Source organism: Panthera onca, chromosome C1, assembly GCF_046562875.1.
Source record: "Panthera onca isolate mPanOnc1 chromosome C1, mPanOnc1 haplotype 2, whole genome shotgun sequence".
Classification (NCBI taxonomy): Eukaryota; Metazoa; Chordata; class Mammalia; order Carnivora; family Felidae; genus Panthera; species Panthera onca.
The window spans coordinates 212,018,211-212,045,077 of record NC_138346.1 but is presented as its reverse complement, the minus strand read 5'-3'; the positions used below and the strand labels follow the sequence as shown (position 1 = coordinate 212,045,077).

General features: G+C 44.2%; 1 protein-coding gene and 1 long non-coding RNA gene across 2 annotated transcripts; one reads left to right on the top strand and one right to left on the bottom strand.

Moving 5' to 3' along the window:
* Positions 1-4,416: 4,416 nt before the first annotated feature.
* Positions 4,417-12,317, bottom strand: LOC132673219 (uncharacterized). The gene is made up of 2 exons (XR_009607916.2): positions 12,177-12,317; positions 4,417-4,675 (listed from the first exon to the last, which is right to left on the bottom strand). It is a non-coding gene; the product is annotated as an uncharacterized LOC132673219 (long non-coding RNA).
* A 44-nt stretch (positions 12,318-12,361) lies between these two features.
* CFAP107 (cilia and flagella associated protein 107) lies at positions 12,362-26,183 on the top strand. The gene is made up of 5 exons (XM_060625686.3): positions 12,362-12,707; positions 19,897-20,010; positions 23,321-23,498; positions 24,690-24,892; positions 25,933-26,183. Exons 1-4 carry the CDS (start codon positions 12,594-12,596, stop codon positions 24,869-24,871), a joined length of 588 nt encoding a protein of 195 aa, XP_060481669.1. The 5' UTR covers positions 12,362-12,593; the 3' UTR covers positions 24,872-24,892; positions 25,933-26,183.
* The last annotated feature ends 684 nt before the right edge of the window (positions 26,184-26,867 follow it).

Sequence of the window (26,867 nt, the reverse complement as noted above, 5' to 3'; positions counted from 1 at the left end):
ACCTTCACCTCTGCATATGGGTGGCCCTGAGCAGCTCCATACTTACATTCTCTAGAGTCAAGTCCGTCCTTATAGACTTGCCTCATTCTCAGCCATGCCAGAAGAAGCCACATTGTAACTCAATAGCTCTGTGGGCATTTTGGGTGGTGTGTCCAGGTGCCACAACTAAGGGAATGGAATGTTCTGACTGGCCAGGCCTAAGTCCCATACTGGCCTTGGAGTGAAGGATGGGATCAACTCCACCCAGTGCTTGGACTGAGCATGAGGGAAGGAGAGAATATTTTCCTCACATCAACACTCACTCTTCTACAGTAGACATCAATGCTTACTCTACTGAGTGGAGATCAGTGCCAACTCTGCTGGGTGGACATCGATGCTTACTCTACTGAGTGGACATCAGTGCCAACTCTGCTGGGTGGACATCGATGCTTATTCTACTGAGTGGACATCAGTGCCAACTCTGCTGGGTGGACATCGATGCTTACTCTACTGAGTGGAGATCAGTGCCAACTCTGCTGGGTGGACATCGATGCTTACTCTACTGAGTGGACATCAGTGCCAACTCTGCTGGGTGGACATCGATGCTTACTCTACTGAGTGGACATCAGTGCCAACTCTGCTGGGTGGACATCGATGCTTACTCTACCACAGAAGCTAAATGAACTCTGAATCAGAGTACTTCGATGTGGCAAGGGATGTCAAGGACCACTCAACAAGTTGGCCACTTGTCCGTGAGGAATAAAAATTCCAAAGAAGGGGCGCCTGGGTGGCTCCGTCGGTTGGGTGTCTCCGACTTCAGCTCAGGTCATGATCTCGCGGTTCGTGAGTTTGAGCCCCGCATTGGGCTCTGTGAGCCTGCTTCAGATTCTGTGTCTCCCTCTCTCTCTGCCCCTCCCCTGCTCACACTCTGTCTCTGTCTCTCTCAAAAATAAATAAATGTTTAAAAAAATTCCAATGAAAGGGATGGCCCAGGTTCCCAGGCTGGCCCTACCTGGTCTTCAGGTTGGCTAGCAGCTTTTATAGGCCAAGATCCAAGTCTACTGCACAGAGACCCCCGTGCATGACCTTAACTGGCTTTCAGATGAATGCTCGTGCTGAAACATGGGGCAGAGAGGAATCCCATCTGGTGGCTCCTCAATCCATTCACAGCAGGAGACCAGCAGGTGTCTTTGTTGGAGAATTAGGAACCACTCACTGAAAGCACCTCGTCTGGTGGCCCCTCAGCTGTTGGGCAGCACTGGGATCTGAGGAGCATGGTCCCTTCTAGAATAGGTCTCTGAGCTGAGTCTGGGTAGGCTCCTCTCCTGGAATGTGGCCTTCATTGTTTTATGCTGCCTCTGACTGAGCTGGCCTTCTGGGGAGTTGGGTGGTTAGCTCTCCTACTGTGGGATGGCAGGGGGTGTGTGAACCAGTGGAGGACCATACCCAAGGGAGATGAGTCAGTTATGTTTTGGGGGCTGGAAGAACCTCTGGCTTTGAATTTCCATTGCCCTGTGATAAGAAAGCAGTTGCTTCGAGCTGCTACCCTGGCATTTTCCAGCACGACAGCCCTGCTCACACCCACAGGCTAGACATTCAGATAAGAACCTGGAGCTTAGGATTCTTGCTGTAAGTTCCCACTCTACTTTTCCTGGGCCACCTTTAAAAATAGCCATGTAGGGTTGAGTCCACAAGAAATTAGTGACCTCTGCCACAGCCACCTTATCAGTAGCAGGTGCTTACTACCCTGCTCTCTCTCCTGCTCACTCGAGACCTGAAACAGAGGACTTGGCTCATTGTATATCACAACCCCATTTCTGGGATCTATAAGCAATAAATCTTGAGACTTTACTACCTTTGTGTGAGCATGTTGAAACTGCGCCTTCAATCAAAAAGACCCCCAGGTTTCTACATCCCCAAGGTCAGAGCTAGGAAACCGAGGGAGCTGCCTGCCCACCCTACGAGGGAGGCTCACACCTCCTCACTCAGCAGGTCATAATCTGCATATTCTTAATGTAATACACCAGCTATGGTCCCCCCAACAAGCTCGTGTGTTCCTCATGTGAATTCTACAAAGTAGGTTTTCTTTTTTTTTAAGTTTTATTTTATTTATTTTCAGAGAGAGAGAGAGAGAGAGTGAGGGAGCTGGGGAGGGGCAGAGAGAGAGGGAGAGAGAGAATCCCAAGCAGGGTCCACACTGACAGTGCGGGGCTTAAACCCACGAACCATGACATCATGACCTGAGCCAAAACCAAGAGATGCTTAACCAACTGAGCCGCCCAGGAGCCCCCAAAGTAGATACTCTTAAGCCCATTTTACAGATGTGGACACTGAGGCTCAGAATCATTAATAACATTGCTCACTTCCTGTCTCTTTGTGGTAAGGTTCAAGGCCACGTGATTGGCCAGGTGCTGTGCATTGTAACCCTGATCCAACTGACGACACCCCTTTTCTGCTGTGACCCATGACCCATTAGCTCGTTCCTTTCCTCCTCATTCAGAATTAAAAGACACAACTGAGCCACATGACCTTATTTGAGTCATTTGCCATCCACCTAGGTGCTGGCTCCTGTCTGATCTGAGTCATGTTGAAGAAGCTAGGTGTTTTTGCCTCCTGGTTTCCTTTGCTTTTTCAACTGTAGCTTTCTTGAAGTCTGAATGACTTTGGAATTGGTCATCGTAGGCCTTTCCAGCTGAGGTGCCCAGCTAATACCAGCTCAGGGGAGGTGGGCACCTATGTATACCATTAAACCTGGACGCTCTGCAACTGTTTTCTCAGTAATCTGCCAGGACGTCCCTGAAAAGATCTGCCAGTTAGCCTAGGGCAAGTGCCATCTGATAAAGGGCAACATGTCGCATCCCAAAGTGCTCTCATTCGTCGGGGGGTAATTGAGGACAAGGTCCTAAGGCAAAGTTGAAAAATGGGCAAAATTAGCATCTGCTGCTTTTCGGTCTACTTCCCTTTCAGTGTCCTCCTTGGGGTCCTCCTCACCCCCACCCGGGACCTCCAGGCCTTTCTGACCCCAACCCTTGTCTCCCTCTCTGCTCCAGAGTGGCTGCTACTCTCTGTTATCCCTGGGCTTCTCTGGGCTAGTCTAGGTTAGGTTCTGCCACAGTGACAAGTGGTCCCCACAGTCTCCGTGGCTTATAATAGCAAAGGTCTATTTCTTGCTCCCATCACACGTTGCATGGCCTTCACAGGTTGGCTGGGGCTCCGCTCCACATTTGTCTACTCCAGGATCCAGGCTGATGGGACAACCTCTCTCTGATATGTCTCCAGTCTTGTGGCAGAGGAGAAAAGAACACGGCAAATCACACACTGACTCCTCAAGCTTCCATTCTCCTTTCATTGGCCAGAGCAAGTCTGACATTGATAGCACAGAGAAGCATCATCCTCCCCAGAGAGGGGCAGCAGATATTTTTTTTGGACAATATTACAGCTTACCATGCCCTCAATCATAATATTTCCATTCTACCTTTAAAATTTAACTTTACATTATGTAAGTGATAGACAAAGATATTATCTTAAAAAAATTTTTTAATGTTTTTTTTTTAAGTTTATTTTTGAGAGAGAGACAGACAGAGCATGAGTGGGGGAGGGGCAGAGAAAGAGGAAGACACAGAATCCCAAGCGAGCTCCAGGCTCTGAGCCATCAGCACAGAGCCCAATGCGGGGCTCGAACTCATGAACCGCGAGATCATGACCTGAGCCGAAGTCAGAAGCTCAACCGACTGAGCCACCCAGGCGCTCCAAAGATATTATCTTTTTAAATAAAACCTTCAAATACCAGAGATAAGGCTAAAATCCTTTTTGACCACTCTCCCTTAAATCTATCCCCTTTTATCTGGATGTATCCACTGTTACCTTTTTTGGTTGGGGGTGGTCTTTCAACTCTTTAAAGCCTCTTTCTATGGTTTTACATACACAGATATGTACCCATGGAAAATATGAAGCATTATTTTGTGGGATGGTTTTGCTAGATATTAGTACATAAAAGATATTCTGTACATGTTGTTACACTTGAGTGTTTTTCAATGATATACCAGAAATCTATCCTAGTAAACAATACAGATTTACCTTACTCTTTCTAGCTACTGCATAAAAATATTCCCCAGTGTGGCTATATTATAGTTCTTAGCCATTCCCAACTAGTGGGAATTCCCAATGTTTGGTCTCTTTCCGGTTTTTCACAAATAAGTCCGTAGTGAATGTGTCTGCATACACCACCCCCCCAACTTTTGCACATGTGATTCTGTGATAGATTCAAGAAGGAGAAGTGTTGACTGGGCATATTTTACCTGTCGGTGGATGTTACCAAAATGCCTGTCCCATTCCCTTTTTCTCAGCAGATCTCAACTGGGAGGGAAATAGATCATAACCACCCATCCCAAAGACAAAAAAAAAAAAAAAAATTGATTGGCTTGACAAGCAGTAGGGTGCGACCAAGTTGGCATGGCATGCCTGTATTTTAAGTTCCTTAGTTCAAATGAACCTCTATGAGAATCAGCTGAGGAGTCAAGGGAAGGTTGCAATATAATCGGTCTCTTGCCTCCAACATCTTTGCATCTTGTCTAAGAAAACAATGGATGTCTGAATCAGAAGATTGGCTCCTCATTCCCATGGTTGCCATGGTTTGCTCTGTTCCCCAGCAAGAACATCTCTGCCCCAACACTGTAGCTGGCTGTCTTGCAAATTGCTGCACAAAGTTGAATCAGATAAGTCAGTGCCTGGGGTTCAGTTTCAAAGCATTTCTAGTCATAGGGAAAAGCCCTCAATTTCCCAGTTTCCCAAATTATGATTCTCTAATGTAGGGAAAGGAATGGATTTTGCCACCAACATAAACTGGGTTTAGGCACAAACAGAAGAAGGGGTTGAATATTTATCTACCCCTTATATGTGACAAACATCTTATGAAGTGTTTTATAGGTGACATTACACTGAATTCTCATAATCTCATAATGCACATGATATTTCCTCCCAATTTATAGATTAGGAAACCAAGGTTGACTTAGGCAATCTTCAAGTTGATGCCAAATGTGTCTGAGTTCCAAATCTACCACCCACCACCATCCCATTGCCTGTGAAATAACCCGAAGCAAATTGGCCATCTTTTAAGAAGTGTTTCTAGGCCATGCTGGACAAGGAGAGGAGAAGTCAATCTATGATCCCTCTCTCAGGTTTCACCTTCTCTGGAAAGCCAAGCAGGGTTGGATCCTTCTGTGAGCTTGCAGAGTATGCTGTATTTCCTCTAACAATACCTCTAGCACACAGTATTGGGGTCATACAATGACAAAATGTCTGTCCCTGGATGAAAGTGATCCCCAATTTCTAATGTCCACAGGAGACTGGAATAGCAAATGGCAATAATCTCTGCAGGAGGATGAGTCATCCTAGACCTACATTATTTTTGCAAGTAATTTTTCATGCACCAGGTACATGAGAAGAGAAAAGCTAGCAAAAAGAAGCCACAGAAATAACAGTTTAAGTTAGGCACCAGGAACCCACTCAGGGGTCCTGAGTGGCTCAGTTGGTTAAGCGCCCAACTTTGGCTCAGGTCATGATCTCATGGTTCGTATGTTTGAGCCTCCCATTGGGCTCTTCGCTAACAGTGTGGAACCTGCTTTGGATTCTCTCTCCCTCTCTCTCTGCACCTCTCCCACTCACACACAAACACACACACACACACACACACTCTCTCTCTCTCTCTCTCCCAAAATAAATAAACTTTAAAAAATTAAACAAAACAAAATAAAATAGAAAAAAGAGTCACACACTGTAAAATAGTTCTGCTTACATTCTCCAAGGAAATAAAAATCTGTATAAATATATTTATAAGTATAATCTATATAAATATAACAAGTAAATCTATATGTAAGTCTATAAATATAATCCATAAATTTAAAATTTAATCTATAAATCCATAGATTTGAAAATTTGGAAGGCAAAAAGTGCTAATTTAAAAATTCAGGGGCACCTGGGTGGCTCAGTCAGTTAAGCGACCAACTTCAGCCCAGGTCATGATCTCACAGTTCGTGGGTTTGAGACCCACGTTGGGCTCTGTGCTGACAGTTCAGAGTCTGGAGCCCGTTTCGGATTCTGTGTGTGTGTCTCTCTCTGCCCCTCCCCAATTCACGCTCTCTCAAATAAATAAACATTAAAAAACATTTAAAAACTCAAAAGGTAGAAAAATTAAAAATTGGAACTATAAAACACGACGTATATATAAATTGAACAGAAATTTTAGAAGTGAAAAATGCAACAAATCAAACTAAAAATCCAGTGGGTGGGCTTAATTGTACACTTGATAGAGGATGTGTGAGCTGGAATACAGGTCAGAAGAAACTATTCAGAATCAGGCACAGAGAGACAAAAGGGTAGAAAACACAGAGGCGGGGACGAGAGGCATTGAAAATGCCTCATACTGAGGCATTGAAAATTCAGTGAGAAGGTATAGCAAATATGTAGTTGGTGGTCCAGAAAGCAAGGAGAAAGAAAGGAGGCAGAAACAATATTTGAACATATGGTGGCTAAGAATTTCCTAAAGTGGTTGAAAGATTAGCATTAAAAAGTATTTTATAGGGGCGCCTGGCTGGCTCAGTCAGTGGAGTCAGCAACTCTTGATTTCAGGGTTGTGGGTTCAAGCCTCATGTTGAGTGTGGAGATTATTTAAAAATAATATCTTTAAAAAATTATTGTGTAGTTTTCAATGTATTTGTTATCTTTATATATTTTTTATATCATTAGGGCAAAATTTCTAAAATATAAAATAATCACATGGTAGAGATCATCAATATTGCCTTGTTTGGGCTCTTTGAAAACACTGAGAAAATTGATAAGCATCTGATGAGACCAATGAAGAGAAGGGGGGCACAAATAGAAAATACTTGGAATAAAAAGAGACTTCAGTACAGATCCTAGAGATATTAAAAAGATAATAAGAGGAAATTATGAGCAACATATACTAAAAATTTGAAAATTTGGATGCAATGTGTGAATTCCCAGAAAAATACAGTTTACCAAACTGACACCCACAAAAAAAGACAAAATATGATTCATTTTATAATAAAAGATATTGAATCAAAACAAACTGAAACAAAATGTAAATCTCCTGGCCCACATGCCTTGATTTACTTAATATTAAGGGGAAAATGAACTTAATCCTACATAAATTGACCTAGAGAATATGAAAAGCAGGTAAACTCTTTCTGTGAGGCTTACCTAGTAATAAAATTCCACAAGGAGAGTGGAAATGAACATGACAGGCTGTGAGAATCTTACTCATGGGTATAAATATTTTTTAAATGTTTATTTAGTTTTGAGAGTGAAAGAGAGAGAAAGAGAGAGAGAGAGAGAGAGGGAGAGAGAGAAAGCATGAGTTAGGGAGGGACAGAGAGAGAGAGAATACCAAGCAGGCTCTGTGCTATCAGCTCAGAGCCCGATGCAGGGCTCAATCTCATGAACTGGGAGATGGTGACCTGAGATGAAATTAAGAGTTGGACGCTTAACCCGACTGAGCCACCCAGGCGCCTCTAGATATAAATATCTCTAAAAAGTATTTAGCAAACTAAATCCATCAATACATACAAAGGATAATATATCATGACCAAGTTGGGTTTATACTAGAAATGCAGGATCAGTTTAACATTGGAGAATTTGTTCATATCACAAACTCAATATAATTTGTGATACTTAATACATTCAATGAAAGAAACTGTGATTATCTTCATAGATGCAAAAAATTAAGCACTTATTTATGGGGGAAAAACCTGTCGCTATTTAGAAGAGAAGAAAATTTCTTTAACCTAGTAAATGGCATTCACAAAATCTACATATAGCAAACATCGTACTTAATGGTGAAACACAGAACTTTCCCCCTTGGTATCAGAAACAGGAATAAGAGTTGTTCCCTAACATTTTTACTTAACATTGTACTAGTGGTCCTAGGCAATGCAAAAAGACAAGGATAAACCAATAGGGATTGAAAGGGAGGAAATAAAATCGTTATTATTTTCAGATGCTGTGATCTTACATGTGGATTCTCAAGGAATCTACAAAAAAAACCCAGTAGAATTAATAAGAGTTAACAGGGTTGATGGATATAAAGTTATAATCTGTAAAAAAAATCAACTGCATTTTAATATGTAGGCAAGAATCAGAAAGTGAAATGAAAATAATCCATTTAAGTAGCATAAAATGTAAAATACATAGGAACAGACAATATCAAGAGAGAAAAGATAACACATTGAATATGAGAAAATATTTGTAAATCATGTATCTGATGAGGAATTAATATCAAAAATATACAAAGAATTCCTCCAACTCAACCACACACACACAAAAGCAAAAGCAAAAAAAACAAAACAAAACAAAAAAAAAACCACTCTCAAACAACCCATTTAAAAAATGGGCAAATGACTGGAAAAGATATTTTTCTAATGATTAAGGAGGGCACTTGTTGGGATTAGCACCAGGTGTCGTATATAAGTGATGAATCACTGGGTTCTGCTCCTAAAATTGATACCACCTTGTATGTAAATTAATGTGAATTTAAATAAACTAAAAATAAATAAATAAATTGTACCCACAAAACTAAAAAAAAAAAAAAAAAGATGATGCACAAATGGCCAATAAGCACATGGAAAGACGTTCTACATCATTAGTCATTAGGGAAATGCAAATCAAAGTCATGATGAGATGTCACCTCACGCCCATTAAGATGGGCTATTAATAAAAATGAAAAACAACAAGGGTTGGCAAGGATGTGGAGAAATTCAGAACACCTATGCATTGCCGGTGGGGATGTAAAATGGTGTGAGCACTGGGGGAAACGGTTTTGTGTTGCCAATTCCATCCCTAGGTATTTCAAAAGGTTGAAAGGGGAAAAACTCAAGCAGATACCTATACACCAATGGTCACAGCAGCATTATTCCCAATAGCCAAAAGGTGGAAACAATCCAAATGCCCATCAACAGACAAATGGATAAACAATGTGTGGTCTACACATATAATGGAATATTATTATTCAACCATTATTCATTCTGAAAAAGGACATTCAGAGTGAAATTCTGACACATGCTATAACATAGACGAACCTTGAAAACATTAGGCTAAGTGAAATAAGCAAGACCAAACCAACCTGAACCAAAGCAAACCAACAAACCAAAACCAAAAAACAAACAAACAAAAACCCTATATGGTTTCCCTTATATGAGGTACCCGGAACAGGCAAACTGATAGAGACAGAAAGTAGAACAGGGTCTAGGGGAAGTAAGAATGGGGCGTTATTGTTTTGATGGGTACAGAGTTTCTGTTTAGGATGGTGAAAAATTTCTAGGGTGTGGAGTGATGGAAACACACACTCATACATACTGATGGGGGGAATATAAATTGACATTTTGGAAAACAGTTCGGCACTATCTAGCAAAGTTGAAGACACACATACTCTATGACCCAACAATTCCACTGCTAGGTGTATCTATGTGTCCTAGAGTGGAGGTTTCCAAAGCAAGATCCTCAAGCTTCCTTCAGGAGACCTGCAAGGTCAAAACTATTTTGTTACTAATGCTAAGATGTTATTCACTCCTTTCCACAATGTCGGCATTGGCACTTGGGCTGTAGAAGCAGTGGTGGGTAAAACAGTTGGTGCCCGATGCATGAATCAAGGCAGGGGCATCAGTGGTGATCGCGGTCGTGTTCTCCATCACCACACGCTTTGCAGTGAGATAACTAACAACGATCACAATGCTAGTTTCCCTTAAGGATGTCCTTGATGAAGAAGTAAAAATTACTAACTTTATTAAACCTTGACCTTTGAGCGGTTATCTTTCTAACACGCCATGTGATGAAACAGAAAGTAGGTATGAGTTAAGCTCTGTTGTTGCGCACCCAAGAATGATGTTCTCTTGAAAAAGAGCGCTGTGTGCAATTGCTGAAATTGTGAGCAGCATTAGGTAGACTTTTTTTTTTAATTAAATACGACTGTTACTTGAGAGCATGATGGGTGGACAAACCATGAATATTCAAATTGGAACACTTGGCAGATGTTTTCTTAAAAGTGAACGAAGTAGGAGCGCCTGGGTGGCTCAGTCAGGTAAGTGTGCAGTTCTTGATTTCAGCTCAGGTCATGATCTCGCGGTTTGTGAGTTCAAGCCCCGCATCAGGCTCTGCACTATCAGTGCACTATCAGGCTGCTTGGAGTTCTCTCTCTCCCTCTCTCTCTGCCCCTCCCCTGCTCGTTCTCTCTCTCTCTCTCTCTCTCTCTCTCTCTCTCTCTCTCTCAAAATAAATAAATTGAAAAAAAAAGAACAAAATAAGTCTGACACTTCAGGGAAAACAGTGGACATTAGCTGTTGCCAATGACAACAGTTTAGCTTTCAAGCTAAAATTAGAATTTTGGAGAACTTGTATCCCTCACTGTGAACTTGTCAACTTCCTAACACTTAAATGCTCTTCTGATGAGATCACTAGTGATATTTAAGATCCTACAGATTTTTAAGATATCGTATAATAGGTCAACATTTGAAAGATCTGGACAGCTCAGGTATTCAAATGACACCATGATGTAACAAAATCACAAATAACTGGAAGGTCTCCTCAAAGCACAAAATCAACAAGTAGATTTTAATGTAACAGAGTTCAAAGAGTTGCCTGAATAGGTTCAGATTCCACCTTGTAACTAACCTTTAAGAAACTACCGCTGAGTTTTCCTGTAGTATTGAAGAATATCCACAATTAATTGCAAAGTCTATTAAAATACCTCTCTCTCTTCTAACTACGTATCTATGTGATATTAGATGTTCTCCTTTACACAGGACAATATATCATAACAGATGGAATTTTTTTGAAATCAATAAATAATAGTCAATATATTTATATTAATCCACTGAGTTTGCCTGTTCTGTGGTACAAATGTTCCCACCATGACTGATGTTGAGCTATCGATATGATTTTACAGAATATGGTGTTGGGAAGAGATGGGCACAGTTGGCTCTCATGCACTGCCATGATCTGGCTCCAGATCACCAATACAATTCATATTTTATTTTATTTTATTTTATTTTATTTTTTTAGTTCTTTTAGTTTAAAATTTTTTTTATTTTAGAGAGAGAAAGAGAGCATGAGTGGGAGAGAGGCAGAGGAAGAGAGAGAGAGAGAGAGAGAGAGAGAGAGAGAGAGAGAGAGTCTTAAGCAGGTTCCATGCTCAACGCAGAGCCCGACATGGGGCTCAAACCCACAACCCTGGGATTACGACCGGAGCCAAAATCAAGAAGTTGAACGCCTAACCGACTGAGCCACCCACATGCCCCTCATTCCACATTTTAAAAAGCCCCTTTGGGTCCTCAATAATTTTTAAGAAACTACAAATTTGAGAAGTACAGCTCTAGAGAAATGGCTGTATCTGGGCACCAGGAGACACATACTAGATCCAAAATAGTCATAGTAACCACAGCTATATGCAACATGAATGAATCTTAAAAACATTAACCATATTGAGGAAAGGAAACCAGACTCAAATGAATACATGCTCTACGGTTGCATTTATATCAAGTCCACAAATGGGCAAGGCTAAGCATTAGTGTTTAGGAGCACACCCTTTGGTGCTCAGCCTATTTAAAAAAAAAAAAAAAGGAAGTGACAACTACAGGAGTCAGGTGGTAGAGGGAGGAGGCACATGTGGCCTCCACGTGTGGTTTCCAGACTCCTTTGCTTAGTGAATAAACAAAATAATAGTCTTTCTCCCATCGGACTGGGTTCTGTGGGGATGGGACCCTGGTCTAGTCACTGATGCATTTATAGCCGCAGCTCAGTGCCCAAGATGTAGCATGTGGTCAGTGAGAGGATTGTGGGATGAATGAGGACTAACCAAATGAACCATACAGCATCAGTTTGAGCACAAAGATAGGATTCTCTGTGGAAACTCCTTGGGCAAAGGGGCAGACAGGCACTGAGTGGAGCCCAAGGGTCTAGGCCTGAATCAGACTGGATTTAAATCCCAGCTCTCCCACACGTGGGACTTTCAACAGCTACTTGGTCTCTCTTTGCTTCACTGTTCTCATCTGTAAAAGGGTGTAACGATGGCACCTGCTTCAAAGGGCTGCCGTGAGGATCAAATGGGTGAATGCACACAGATATCTCAGAGTGGGCCTCACACATCAGTACTCATTACGTAGTGGTAGAGTGCGACCATCTCAACTCACCCTTGTAAAGAGTGCCTTAAAGATGATGCCTCTCACGGGGTCACAGCACGAACACCAAGCCCTTCTGGCTCCTGCATTTGTGGTGGTTATTGCTGGTTTGATTTGCTTTTATGAGGTCAGTTTTGCTCCTGAAGAATCAGCTTCTCCCTTCAGGAGAGTATTTATACACAATCTATCACCATGGAGACAGTCAACAGTAGGGAATCCAAGATCACATCACCTCTCCCTGGAGGCAGAAAGCAGACTCTCAGGCCCATCTATTGTGTGAAGTTGGCAGGGTGTCATCTCTATCCACTCAGAAGAGTGGCTGGGACGATAAGAGAGAAAGACACCCTACACTCAACAACTTCATAACATCTACCCACCCCTAAAGCCTGAAACTGTCTCAAGTCTAAAGACTCGGGGCAAGCACTTACTATGCAGTTTTTGACTGCAGTAAGTCCACAGTCATTCTCTACCCCAGGCTGGAAGGTGGAGACCAAGTATTCAACCCGAGTGCTCACTGGAAACTGGGTGGAAGAGAGGAGGAAGGTAAGGAAAGGGAGAGAGTGGACAGAGGGCTTGGGGGATGGACTGGCAGGCAGAGGTAGGAGTGAGGTCATTACTATTTCCAAATTAGGGGCCATAGATAGTTACATCTTAAGAATGGGGCATTAGGGTCTCTGTGCTCTTCAGAGAGGAGTTACATTCAAGTAATCAGCAAGGTCCCTGGTATAGCTTGAAAACACGATAGTACAGGTATGAATATAGCTGTGCCTTACAGCATTATTTTCAGTGGAGTGTTTCTAGGCATCTGGTGCTCCCTGTCTCTAATTCCTCTGCATCTTGACCTGAAGAACATCCGTTCTCCCTGGCCTGGCCCTTCCCAGAGTGTGGTACTTGCCAGGGAAGGCTTGCCACTCTTCTACATTGATGTCCAGGGATGGGCTGCTGCTCTGTGGCACCTGTTCCACAACCTTGCCCGGCCTGTGCGTTTCAGTTTTTCTTTCATTTTTTTTTAATTTTTTAATGTTTTTATTTATTTTTGAGACAGAGAGAGACAGACCATGAGCAGGGGAGGGGCAGAGAGAGAGGGGGACACAGAATCTGAAGCAGGCTCCAGGCTCTGAGCTGTCAGCACAGAGCCTGACGCAGGACTCGAACTCACAAACCGCGAGATCATGACCTGAGCCGAAGTCGGATGCTCAACCGACTGAGCCACCCAGGCGCCCCTCAGTTTTTATTTTCAAAACAGAACAAATGGGCTCTTGGTGTTCCCATGTATTTTAAGGCCACAACAAAAATACTTTGCCTGAATTGGCCTACTTGAAATTAAATATCTTCATTAGTGGCAATCAAGACTGAGCCACTTAAATGTCTGCAGAGACATGTAGACATCCTCATTTCTTCTTGGGAAATGAGCAAAGGAAAGAGAGTGAAATACAATTGGAGGCTTTGGTTTAAGTGTGGAGAAGGTTGGTGGTGACTTCTGAGAATCGGTAAAGACTGTTTTCGGGGAGAACATTGGAATTCACCAGCCCTCTGGCTAGATGTGGTCTATGGCCATTGTTAGCTCTGATTTCACTTGGCCTTATTTGGGGAGTAAGGGTGTGTGTAAGAGAAGCTCCAAGGGCAAGAAGAACTGGCTGAGCAATCCTCCAGGCTCTTGTGGGTGAGGTAGTATCCAGGAATACTATGGGTTGGTCCTATACTTAGAAGAGATTGCATAAAGAGAGCAGAGTTGGAGTGATATCAGAAACCTGGTAGACGAGAAGCTCCAGCTCCTTATTCTCCCATGGAAACACTTAAGAAACAACTATGGCCTGTCTAAAACAACTATACAAGAGCTCTGGGAAATAGTTAAAGGTCCACAGTGAACAAAAAAAGGCCCAGTTTAGAAAAAGTCACATTCAAAATGGTAGGAAATTCTAAGGTATTTTTCGTTGCTTTTTTTCCCCATTCTCTCCTTAGAACAGCATAGTTCAGTTTCAGAGAAGCAGTGGCTTAGCGGCCATTCCCCCTCCCTTGAGCCCAGAGAGAGTAGAGGCACATTTTTTTTTTTCTGCAAAGAGGAAAAGAGGGCTAAAATTTTATTTTTTTATTTTTTTACTTTTTGGACATCCAACTTTTTATTTTTATTTTTTTAATGTAATTTATCGTCAAGTTAACTAACATACGGTGTACGCAGTGTGCTCTTGGTTTCAGGGGTAGATTCCCGTGATTCATCGCTTCCATACAACACCCAGTGCTCATCCCAACAAGTGCCCTTCTCAATGCCCATCACCCATTTTCCCCTCTCCCCCACCGCCCCCCATCCACCTCAGTTTGTTCTCTGTATTTAAGAGTCTCTTATGGTTTGCCTCCCCGTCTGTTTGAAACTATTTTTTCCCCTTCCCTTCTGCCATGGTCTTCTGTTAAGTTTCTCAAGTTCCACATATGAATGGAAATATATGGTATCTGTCTTTCTCTCACTGACTTATTTCATTTGGCACAATACCCTACAGTTCAATCCACGTTGTTGCAAATGAGAGGATTTCATTCTTTCTCGTTGCCAAGTAGTATTCCATTGTGTATATAAACCACATCTTCTTTATCCATTCATCAGTTGATGGACATCTGAGCTCTTGCCGTACTTTGGCTATTGAATGGGGCAACGTTTTAATCTGTCTGGAGGCTGCCTAAAGAACTGGTCTCTGTTTTGCTTGACTCAGAGCTCAGATGGGGAAAAGTGTCATAGTTCATGTTTCAGGCCAAGAAAGGCTGTTGAAAGCAGACTGGTTACAGTGAGCAAAAGTTGCCAGGGGACTACAAACCAGTGAAGGTCTGAGGCCTGAGATTACAGGTAGAGGAATACAACGGAACATAAAGGGCCTTGAGAAGAAGCAGGGGAGACACTCTTTGGGAAAGTAAGGCATTTTAAAGTAGCTGTGAATACAGACTAAATACAAAGGTACACACACACACACACACACACACACACACACACACGGGCCCAGGCGAGATGCATGCTCAGAAAACTCCTGAGAACTTAAGCCTTCCTTCATATCAGGCTGATTCCAAGCCTCAGAACATGCCCTGTTAATTAATGGAGATCTTCCCTTAAATGGAGCCAGTTTGCAAAGACTATGAGAGGGGGCTGTTTTTACAAATGTCCACGTTCAACAAAAAATTACAGGACATACAAAGAAATAGTCAAACATGGCCCGCCGAAGGGAAGAAAACCAAGTGGGGAAAACTGCCCTGGGGAAAGACAGACATCAGAAGGACTAAACAAAAACTTAAAAGTCTTAAATATGCTTAAAGAGCTTAAAGAAGACATGAACAAAGGAACTAAAGGAAATCAGGAAAATGATATATGAACAAAATAAGAATATCAATAAAAAATAGAAATTATAAAAAGAAATCAAATAGAAATTATGCAGCTGAAAAATTCAATAACTACATTGAAAAAATTCACTAGAGGTGTTCGGAGAACTTGAAGAGAGATCATTTGAAATTCTTGAGTCTGAGAAGACCAAAAAAAAAAAAAGAAAGAAAGAAAGAAAGAAAGAAAGAAAGAAAGAAAGAAATGTGAACAGAGTCTAAGGACTTATGAGACACCATTATGCAGACCAGTATACACATTATGGGAGAAAAAAAGAGAAAGGAGTAGAGAGAGTATTTGAAGAAACAATGGCTGAAAAATTCCTAAATTTGGAGAAAAGATACAGATCTACAAATCCAGGAAGCTCAGTGAATTGTAAAAAGATACATCCAAAGAGACCCACACAAAGACATATTATACTCAACCTGTTGAAAATCAAAGACAAAGAGAGAATTTGGAAAGCAGCAAAATCAAAATGACTCATCACTGTACAAAGATGCCTTTATGAGATTATCTGTAAATTTCTCAGCAGAAACCATGTAGTCCAGAAAGGGGTGGGGTGATATATTTAAAGTGCTAAAAAAAAAAAAATCCACAAAACTTATCAACTGAGAATACTATAGCTACCAAAACTGTCCTTCAGAAATGAAGGAGAAACTAAAAACATCCCCAGATAAACCAAAGCAGAAGGAGTTCATGACCACTAAGCCTGCCCTGTAAGAAACAGAGCAATGCTAGACAGTAACTCAAAGTCATATGAAGTAAAGACCTCTGGTACAGGTTAAACACATGAACAAATATAAAAACCACTATTATTGTGATTTTGGTTTGTAACTCCACTTTTTTTTATGGGATTTAAAGACCAAATGCATAAAAATAATTATAAATCCATGTTAATGTGTACAAAATATATCAAGATGCCATTTATGACATCAGTAACATAAAATGGGAGATGGCAGGGCTGTACAGGAGCACAGTTTTTATGTCTGAGCTGAGTCAAGTTGGTACCAGTTTAAAGTAGATTATTAAAAAGATTATTATAAGTTTAGGATATCATATGCAATCTCTATGATAACTACAAAGAAAATATCTCCAGAGTATACACAAAAGGAAACGAGAAGAAAATAAAAATGTGTCACTACAAAAAGTCAACTACACAAATGAAAGTAGTAATGGAAGAAATGAGGGACCAAAAACCCTGTAACAAAATAAATAACAAAGTAGTTAAATGAAGTCCTCCCCTGACAGTCACTACTTTAAATGTAAATAGATTAAACTTTCAACCAAAAGACATAGATTGGCAAATGGGGGGAAAAACGCAAACCTGGGATGCAAGTATATGACACATATGAGACAGTCTTTAGATCTAACGTCATGCGTAGGTTGGAAGTGAAAAAAGATATCCATACAAATAACAATCAAAAGAGAGTGGCATGGCTATACCAACATCATAAAAAGTAGACTTTAAGTCAAAAACTGTTACAAGAACCAAATAAGGAGAGTACATATTGAAGAAAGGGTCACAAAGAAATAGAAAATTTGAATAGTTCTAGAACTAGTGAGCAAATTGATCCAGTAATAAAAACATCTCCTGGGGCGCCTAGGTGGCTCAGTTGGTTAGGTGTCCGACTCTTGATTTTGGCTCAGGTCATGATCTCATGGTTTGTGGAATTGAGCCCCGCACCGGGCTCTGTGCTGTCAGTGAGGAGGTTGCTTGGGATTCTCTCTCTCCTTCTCTCTCAAAAAATAAACAAATAAACGTTTAAAAAAATCTCCCAAATGAAAATCCATGACTAGATGGCTTTTCTTGTGAACTCTACTCAGTATTTTACTACTATAACATAACAAAGGCCATAAATGAAAAGCCCACAGCTATCATCGTACTCAGTGGTAAATAACCCAAAAATAATTTCCTCTAAGATCAGGAATAAGACAAGGATGCCTGCTTTGCCAGTTCTATTCAACATAGTATTAAAAGTTCTAGCCAGAGCAATTAGGCAAGAAAAAGAAATAACAAGAAATTGGAAAGGAAGAAGTAAAATTATCTCTGTTTGCAGATGATGGGATCTTATATGTACCAACCTTAGAGACCACACATACAGAGACAAAACAAACAACAAAAAACCCCAGAAAAACCTGTCAAAACTAATAAATGAATTCATCAAAGTAGCAGGATACAAAAATCAAATTGCAAAAGTCAGTTGCATTTCTATACACTAAAAATGAACTATCTAAAAGGGGGATTTAAAAAATTCTATTTATAATAGCATCAAAAAGAATAAAATAGTTAGGAATAAACTTAACCAAAGAAGCAAAAGACCTATACAATGAAAATTACAAAATATGACTGAAAGAAATGGAAGTTTATGCCAATAGATGGAAATATCTCCTATGTCCATGGATTGAAAGATTTAATATCATTAAGATGTCAATACCACCCCAAAATGGCTACACATGCAATGCAATCCTTATGATATTTTTTGCAGAAATTAAAAAATCCACTCTAAAATTCACTTGGAATCTCAAGAGACCATTCTCAAGAATAGTCAAAACAATCTTGAAAAGAAGTACAAAGTTGAAGGATTCACATTCTCCGATTTCAAAAATTATTACAAACTACAGTAACCAAATATTGATATATGGGCATAAAGGCAGTAATATAAACCAATGGAATAAAATAAAGAGCTCAGAAGTAAGTCCTCACATATCTGGTCAAATGATTTCAACAGGGATCATTCAATGGAGAAAAAACAGTGTTTTCAACAAATGGTGTTGGGAAAACTGCATATCCACATGCAAGAGAATGAAGTTGGACCTTTATCTTACACCACATACAGAAATTAATTCAAAACAGATCAAAAAGTTAGATGTAAGACTTAAAATGGTAAAACTCTTAGAAGAAAACATAGGAGGAAAACTTCATGACATTGGATTTAGCAATGATTTCTTGGATAGGACACCAAAATCATAGGTAACAAAAGAAAAAAATAGATAAATTGGATTTCATCAAAATTGAAGTCTTTTAGGCATCAAAGAACACTATCAACAGAGTGAAAAGGTGACCCATGGAATGGGAGAATATGTTTGCAAATATTACATATGATAAAGGATTAATATCCAAAATATATAAAGAAGTCCTAAAGTTCAACAGCAAAAAAGCAAATGAACAATTAAAAATGGGGAAAAAACTGGAAAAGATATTCCTCCAAGTTATGCAAATGGCCAAAAAGCACATGAAAAGATGCTCAACATCACTGGTCATTAGGGAAAAGCAAGTCAAAACAGCAAGATACCACTTCACACCCATTAAGATGGCTAATATTGAAGAAAAAGAAAGAAAAAGAAAATAATAAGCGTTGGTGTGGATGTAAGTGAAATCAGAACCCTTGTACATTGCTAGTGGGAATGTAAAACGGTATAGCTGCTGTGGGAGACAGAAGCTATGGCAGTTGCTAAAAACAGTACACATAGAACAACCATATCATCTAGCAACTCCAGTTCTGGGTTTATAACCATCAGAACTAAAACCAGGATCTGGAAGAGAGAGGTTCATACATTATGTGTGTAGCAGCATTATTCAAGGCAGCCCAAAGGTAGGATGGGTAAGCAAAAGGTAGCATATACATACAACGAAACAGTATTCAGCCTTGAAAAGGAAGACAATCCTACCTCGAAGACACTATGCTAAGTGACATAGGCCAGGCCCCAAAGGACAAATACTGTAGGATTCCACTTGTGTGCGTTCCCTAGAGGAGTCAAATTCACAGAGACAGAAAGTAGAATGGGGGATGCCAGGGGCTGGGGAGGGAGCCATTTAATGGGTTCAGGGTTTTAGTGTGAGAAGATGATGTTCTGGAGACTGATGGTGTTAATGGCTGTACAACCATATCAATGTACTTAATGCTCCTGAACCGTGTGCATAAAAATGGTTGAAATGGTAAATTTTGTTACGTATATTTTACCACAATCAATGTTTAAGAACTGAACCAGGAGACATAAGATAATGGGGGGAAAAAGAGTGGAACTGGGAAGAGCGAGGAAAACAAGAAGAAAAGAAGGAGGCTAGCAGGAGTGGATAGCGGGGAGAGAGAGGACAAAGGGAACAGGTGCAGACCATGACAAGTGGTCGGGTGACCCAAGGAACAGCTTTCCTGAGGCGTGGGTCTGGGCAGTGGGGTGCCAATGGCCTGAGCATGTTCCTTTCCAAGCTCTGGGAGGGAGGGGGCAAAATGAAGCCCGGCTTGTGTAGGCTGTTGCCCTGGGGTCGTGTCTATCCTTCCTCTTCCCAGCCTCCCGTAGCCCAGGAGGGGAGGGGACACTACAGAAGCATGAGAAGGTGCATCACAGAAGTTATCCTGAGTATTTGGTCTTTTTCAGTTCACCAAAGCCATGGAGGAAACACCTCAGTCCATTTACAGAAAAGAGTATGTCCCCTTCCCGGGCCACAGACCCGACCAGATCTCCAGGTGGTATGGCAAGAGGAGAGTGGAGGTAAGTGGGGGAGGTGGGGGCCCCACACTCAGGCCTGGGATCCCCTCCAGAGCTCAGGAGACACCACCTCCTTCTAGGCTCGGTTCCCTCTGGGGACACAGGAGCAGTCTCGTGGGCATCCTCCCCCACCCGGGGGCCACTGATGGCATTCACCTTTATTTACAACCCACCAAATCTCAAGCCAGTAGCATTCCCTCTGCCCTGTACCCCAGCACTTTCTTGGATCATTTTCCCCGTTCCCCCACACTTTCCCAACAGGAGGTAGGCAAAGGGTAAATACTGAATTAGGTGAACATAGTGAGGAAATCGGGGAGGTCCTGCAAAAACAAGTAGCGGTGATGCTTGAACGGCAGTGTTTTGCATCATCTATGCCCCAACTTCCTGTTCTTTTGTATAAAATCAAGGGCCATTCTGTCCTCTCTCACTCATTGAGGGCCTATGTGCGTCATTGTGTCACAGGCCTCCAGAGCAGGAAGCAGGGCACTGCATCCTCAGGACACGTCCCCCACCATGACCCATCTAACCCTTACCTGCCTAAACTCAGGGTGGGGGCCCACAGTGAGGGGTGGACATTGTCAGATGGAAGCATTTTGGAGCTGGAAGGGATCTGAGAGATAGTTCAGCCCAGCAACCTCCTTTTCAGATAAAAAGGTGTCCCAGGTGTGGTCAATGGTTTGTCCAAAACCGTTTGGCTGGTTGGTAAGGGACAAAGCAGGTGGCCGGTCTGTAAATCAAGCAAGAAGTATCTTCATATTCCTTTACGCTATCTGCTGGAGTTGACTCTGTCTTCTGCATTTTGGGGGTCCATCTTAGTATAAATAGCAGCAAATTTTCAGCTCTGTGCTGGCACCGCTGGGCTGTGTTGGCATCTCTGGACAATCCTGGCATCTTTGGATTGCACTGACTTTCCTGGAGCACGCTGGCATCCACAGACCCTGCTGATGGTCTGGAGCTGCTAGCCTTTGCCACTAGCGTGCCAAATGCCTGTTAATGTAAGGAAGTCAAAATAAAAACCCATGATCTGGGGATCCTGGTCCCCAGTTATCAATACATAAGTACTTAGGCTAGTTCTCAATACACATTAGGTGTCCTCTCTTTGGACTCATAACAAACCCTGATGAGATAAACACACACACACACACACACACACACACACACACACACACACACAGTCTGTTTAAAATTAAGAAGCCCCCTGCCAACATATACACAAAATAGAACCAAGCGATCAGATATTCGCTTCTAAGGACTCCGTTCAAATATCTGTGTGCCAGGGACCATGGACACAGCGCTGCTTCTGAACAGCCGTTTCAGTCCGTCAGCTGTTCTGTGGATTTCATTCTGCACCTCTCCCATCCCCCACCTCACACCTCCCCCTTCTTAGGCAAATGCTGATCTCCCTTCAAATTGACTTTGGATAGATGGGGTTAGCATTCCCCAGGGAAAACCCCCTTCCTGTGCTTTGCCCCTAGGCAGGTGTAATTAACCAAATTTTCTATGTCCTGTATTTTATTTTATTTTATTAATTTCTTAAAGTTTATTTATTTTTGAGAAAGAGAAAGAGAGAGTGAGTGGGGGAGGGGCAGAGAGGGAGAGAGAGAATCCCAAGCAGGCTCCCCACTGTCAGTGCAGAGCCCGATGTGGGGCTCGAACTCATGAACCGTGAGATCATGACCTGAGCCAAAACCAAGAGTCAGACGCTTAGCCAACTGAGCCACCCAGGCGCCCCCTATGTTTTGTATTTTAGATGGCTTGACATCTTAGGGGCCTTGCTGATCCTGGAGAGACTGTCTTCCCAGGGCTTGCTAATTCCTAGAGATAGTACACAACTTGCCTATAAACAAGCTTGTAGGATACAAAGCAACCAACCCAGAGCCCATATCCCAACCACCAATTTTATCTAACGCTTCTATGCCAAGTCAATATCCTTTTGCCCCAAATCACTCCAGGGCCTGGCACCAACAAGAGTGGGCACCCCTATAGCCCAGAGCCTGCTGAAATCATTCAAACTCTGTAATCCTCAACTCAAACTTGACTATCCTGCCTCACCTGTTCCTTCCCTTGGAAACCACATGGACAACCTGGGTCATGCTCTCTCTCGTCCTCTCCTTCTGGGTGTTTGCCTAATGTGGCCCCATGTGGTGTGGCATGTCTTTCAAAACTGTTTCTTTCAAAGGCAGTTGTCTCCCTCTCTGCCACCTGACCATACCTGATCAAAACAAAAATCCTAGGTACATAATCCAGACAGCAGGGCCACACCCCAAACCAAGAGGAACTTGTGGCTTTCCTCCTTTCCCTGCCGTGATGCCCCCCCAACACTTCCCTTGGTTCATGGGAACCCCCCCCCCCCGCCAATGTGCCCTCCCTGGCGCTGGAAATGTACTCTGGGCACCCAGTGATACGGATCTTGGGAACCCCTGCTTAATGTCTGTGCCTCCCCCCTTGTCTCCCTTCGGCATTGTGATCTGACTTATTTATGGAACCACTAACTTGAAATATTATGTGCAGTCAGCGTTTCCAGACCATAGCAGACACAGACCTCCCTGTTTGGTCCAGACAAGAGAACAGGCATGGAAATCCACATTATCTTCCCCTGTAAATCAGCCCAGTCCTCCAAGATTCCCTTGCAGGGCCAAGAGGATTTTCTTAGGAAAAGCACTGATGCAGGCAAACGTCCCAGAATAAGGAGAACATGGCTTTCTTCTCCTTGTAAATAACCCCCACCAAAGAAATCGCTCCCCAAGTTTCCAGCTGAGGGAGCCATAAATCCTTTGCAGGAGAAGGCAATTTATGGGACATGCTCCGATTCCTCCCATAGTAACTGATTGAAATACAAGGTGCATATGTCAGGCTCGGTATTCAACGTCTTTCTCTCGCCATGGAAATAGGCACTTGGATGGATGAGACTCGAGACAAATCAAAGGGTGTAATTTCAGATCACAGGGCAGCACTGAGATGGTTCTGACTCTTCCCATTCAGCTGGATGTCCTGACTTTCATTTTAATGTGTCCCCACTGCCCATTCTAGGGATGAATTGACTTGGCATGGGTTGGGGGCCCTCATACGGAGAACGGACTGCAGCCAAGATGGAATGTGTGTGTGAAGGTGAGCTGTGTCGGGTGGGCCAGACAACCGCGTCTCCCGTTTGGTGGCCCTGAGGGCCCAGGCGGCAGACCTTCGCCGCCGGCCCGTGGAGGCCTCCTCGCCATCAGCACCACGAGCCTCGGTGGCAACAGTTTCTGCCTCCGTCCACCGCCCCGTGGATGCCTTGCTCTGACCAGTAACACACCCGCTGTGTCTGTCCTTCCAGGGGCTCCCGTACAAACACCTGCTGACGCACCACCAGGAGCCCTCACACCGCCATCTGATTAGCACATATGACGACCATTACAACCGGCATAATTACAACCCCAGCCTGCCCCCGCGTCGCACCTGGAGTGGACACAAGTTGCTGTGGCTCCCGGAGAAAGCAGACTTCCCCCTTCTTGGTATTTGTATAATTCAGGATTTCCCCCCTGTAGTGGGCTGCGAGGGGTCCACAGCCGCGTAGGGCTGAGGTGTGCCGGGCACAGGCTGAAAGACGCGCAGCGAGGGCATCAGAATGACCCGAGAGCGGGAGAATCCCGTTTCCCCCCAGGGCTGCTGCCTGCCCCCGCCCCCTGACACAGAGGTGACGCTGGCCGTTCACTGGAGCCCTCACCTGCGTGCACCATGGAAACATGGTCACCTGAGCACAGGTGGCAGGAACAACACCGCTGCACGTTCGGATCAGGCAGCTGTGCTAAATGGGGACTGTTACTTCCCAGGGGCCCTGCCCTGCGGGAGCACCTGAGAACACAGGAGTGACACACAGGGGAGAAATTCCTGCCCTTGGGGAGTCGTCATTCCAGTGGGTCTCAGATCAGACGCCATGCATGCATAAGATACCTTAAGATCTAGTAAATACGGTAATTTTGGACAGGGATGTGCGTCATGAAGAAAACTTATAGGTAAGCAACAGAAAATGAGGCGGGTGTTTGTGAATTTCCTTCGGGTGGAATGATGCCGGATGGTCTTTCTGGGAGAGATAGCTGAGTCGAGAAGGAGGGAGCCATACAGGAATGGGGGGGTGGGGTGGGAGAGCATTCCAGGCAAGGGAATGGCAAGTGAAAAGGCAGGAGTACCGGAAGACCACATCAGGGCTCGGAGGCCACAGTGAGGAGGGGGACCGTGTCCTTCCAGCGGAACTAGGACTTTGGAGTGATTTTTGTAAGAGAGGGCCTTGATCTGATTTACATTTCAAGCTGCACCTTGCCTCTTTCCATGCCTCTTTCTCTGCACCCTATGCTTTGTACTCCCACCCTTCCACGCAAAGAGGTCCGATGGTGAGCTGCGCGCCACGCCCCGTTACCCTGGGGTTTGTCCTCGACATCGGCCTTCGCACGCCTGCACTGCTCGCTTCGCCGCTGGGGCAGGACGCTCCCCTCCATCCTTAACCAGTCACGGCGCTGACTTCTCCGAGGCCCACAGACCGGTGCCTGGTCCCTCCTGAGGACACAGGGAGCCGGCCCCCCGCAAGCCCTTCTTCCCTCCGGAGCCCGGCCAGCCTCGCTCCGGGAAACCCCCAGGGCCCCCGCCGCGCTGTCCCCCGGCCAGTCTACGCCCGGTCCCGTTCACGCAGACCCCGGTTTCTCTTGCAGCTCCCCCTACCAACTATGGACTCTATGAGCAGCTGAAGCAGAGGTGGCTCACGCCCAGGGCTGCCCCGAGGGAGAGCATTTACACCTCGTCCTACCCGAGACCACTGCTGTGTGCCATGTCCCGGCGGGAGCACGCCATCCCTGTCCCTCCCCCTCGCCTGCACCCTGTCCCGCGCTTCTGAGAACGGCCACGGGCTGTGCAGGTGGGTCCGACCGGAGCCCCAATGTGCTGTTGGACCCGCCAGGCCGCAGGTGGCTGCAGACACACCCAGAGTGCTAAATCCGGCCCGGCTGAGGCCCCTAGTTCATGGTCTGTGTCCTCCAAACCCTCAGGCTCCTTTCTTTTCCATCCCATAATTAAAGCTCTTCCAGGCAATGGAGTGACAGCTATATGCACAACTCTGCAGAATGTCAGGACTCTTAAGTTCCTCCCCCGGCCTTTCACGTGAGGGGGAACTGAGGCCCAGAGAGGTGACGTGATTCCTGCAGGTTCTCACCGCATAGACGCCCTCCAGGAGTGTCTGGTCCATGGAGAAGGGGGTCTGACCACGAGACCCGCTGCAGAACTCCAGGGAAGGGTCAAATGTGGTTATGGGGAGGGCAGGCACCCTGCAGGAGCTGGCCATCCGTGGGGGGGGGGGAGGGGGGGGTGCCCAGCACGTCGTTGTCTCCCCAGGGGCTCAGAAGAAGGGAGACACACAGCATCTCCCCTCCACCTCCGAGCTCTCAAATCTTTTCCAGAGTTGAGTTTGAGGATGGGGGATTTTTTATTTATTTATGTAAAGAATTTTTTTTTAACATTTATTTATTTTTGAGAGACAGAGAAAGACAGAGCACAAGCAGGGGAGAGGCGGAGAGAGGTCAGCACAGAGCCCGATGCTGGGCTCAAACCCATGAACCGAGACATCATGACCTGAGCTGAAGTCAGATGCTTAACTGGCTGAGCCACCCAGGCGCTCCAGGGAATGGGGGCTTTTTCAGTGAGTGTCTTGGAACAAGGATGGACCCCCGGACAGAAGGACAGGGCGCTGTCCTGGCTCAGGGACTTGGTGCTGTCCTCGCCCAGGATGGAGTCCCTAGAGGCATGTTCTGCCACCTGGCGTGGAGTCCAGCCTCTGGTTGAGAGTGGCCGGCCTCCTCTGTCCTCTCTCACTGACACAGTTGGATGGTTATAGCCTGCTTTCTCTGCGTGGCCTTCCCTGCCTGATGCCTCCACCCCGATGATCTGCATTCATTATTGTAGGTGCAGTGCTCCGTGGAGAGTTGGTGCTGAATTTCCTTGGCTGGACGGATGAATAAATTGTTGTCTCTTTGGGGGCTCCTCTCTGGACCCACGCTGTACCCCACTCACCACGACCCAGTCCAGTTCCACACTTCGAGCCTCCATATAGCTGCTCTCCCCAACCCCTGTCCGCAGGGTGGACCTCCATCCAGACCCCAGCCCATCCTGATGTCCAAAGACCCCTTATTCTTCCGAGATCTTGGCTTCTCCCACCTCTTTTTTTAAAAAGTTATTTGTTTATTTTTGAGAGCAAGAGAGGGAGGGGAGGAGGGGCAGAGAGAGAGGGAGAGAGAGAATCCCACGTTAGGAGCCTGACACGGGGCTCGAACCTGTGAAATTATGACCTGAGATGAAATCAAGAGTCAGGAGCTTAACTGACAGAGCCACCCAGGCCCTCTCACTTCTGACTCAGGGAAAAGCGAGCCCACCTAGAATCCTTCTGTCAGCATCAGAGAGGAAGTCGCTTTTCTGCTCCTCCATACTTTAGAACCCGGCCATCTGTCCATGGCGGTGCATCAACGCAATTCTGAGTCTCTGCCAGCCCATCTCACATCTGCTACGACAAACAGTTGTTTTCTCTGCTTTGGAGAAAAAGGAATGCGTAGAAGTATTTTCCGTGATGCTTTTCCTTACATTTTTGGCACCTGCTACCACATTCTAGCAAATAATCAAGAAAAAAAGAAAAACAAAACAAGCTGGGGCGGGGAAAAACCCAAGTTAATATTTATTCTGGGTTGAAGGCCCGGGATCTGGGCCTAATTTAGATTATCTCATTGCCTTGTCACCACCACCATCTATATAGTACATGCCCCAATAGGGATTATAAATGTCATTTCTGTTTACAGATGAGGGAACAGACCATAGAGATTAACCGCCTGGTCTGCAGTTGCACAGGG

Coding starts and splice junctions, on each gene's coding strand:
- CFAP107 (XM_060625686.3), top strand. CDS start 12,594: ATGCAGTTTTTGACTGCAGTAAGTCCACAGTCATTCTCTACCCCAGGC. Junction 20,011..23,320: donor ATGGCAAGAGGAGAGTGGAG/GTAAGTGGGGGA, acceptor CTGTCCTTCCAG/GGGCTCCCGTACAAACACCT. Junction 23,499..24,689: donor AGCAGACTTCCCCCTTCTTG/GTATTTGTATAA, acceptor TTTCTCTTGCAG/CTCCCCCTACCAACTATGGA.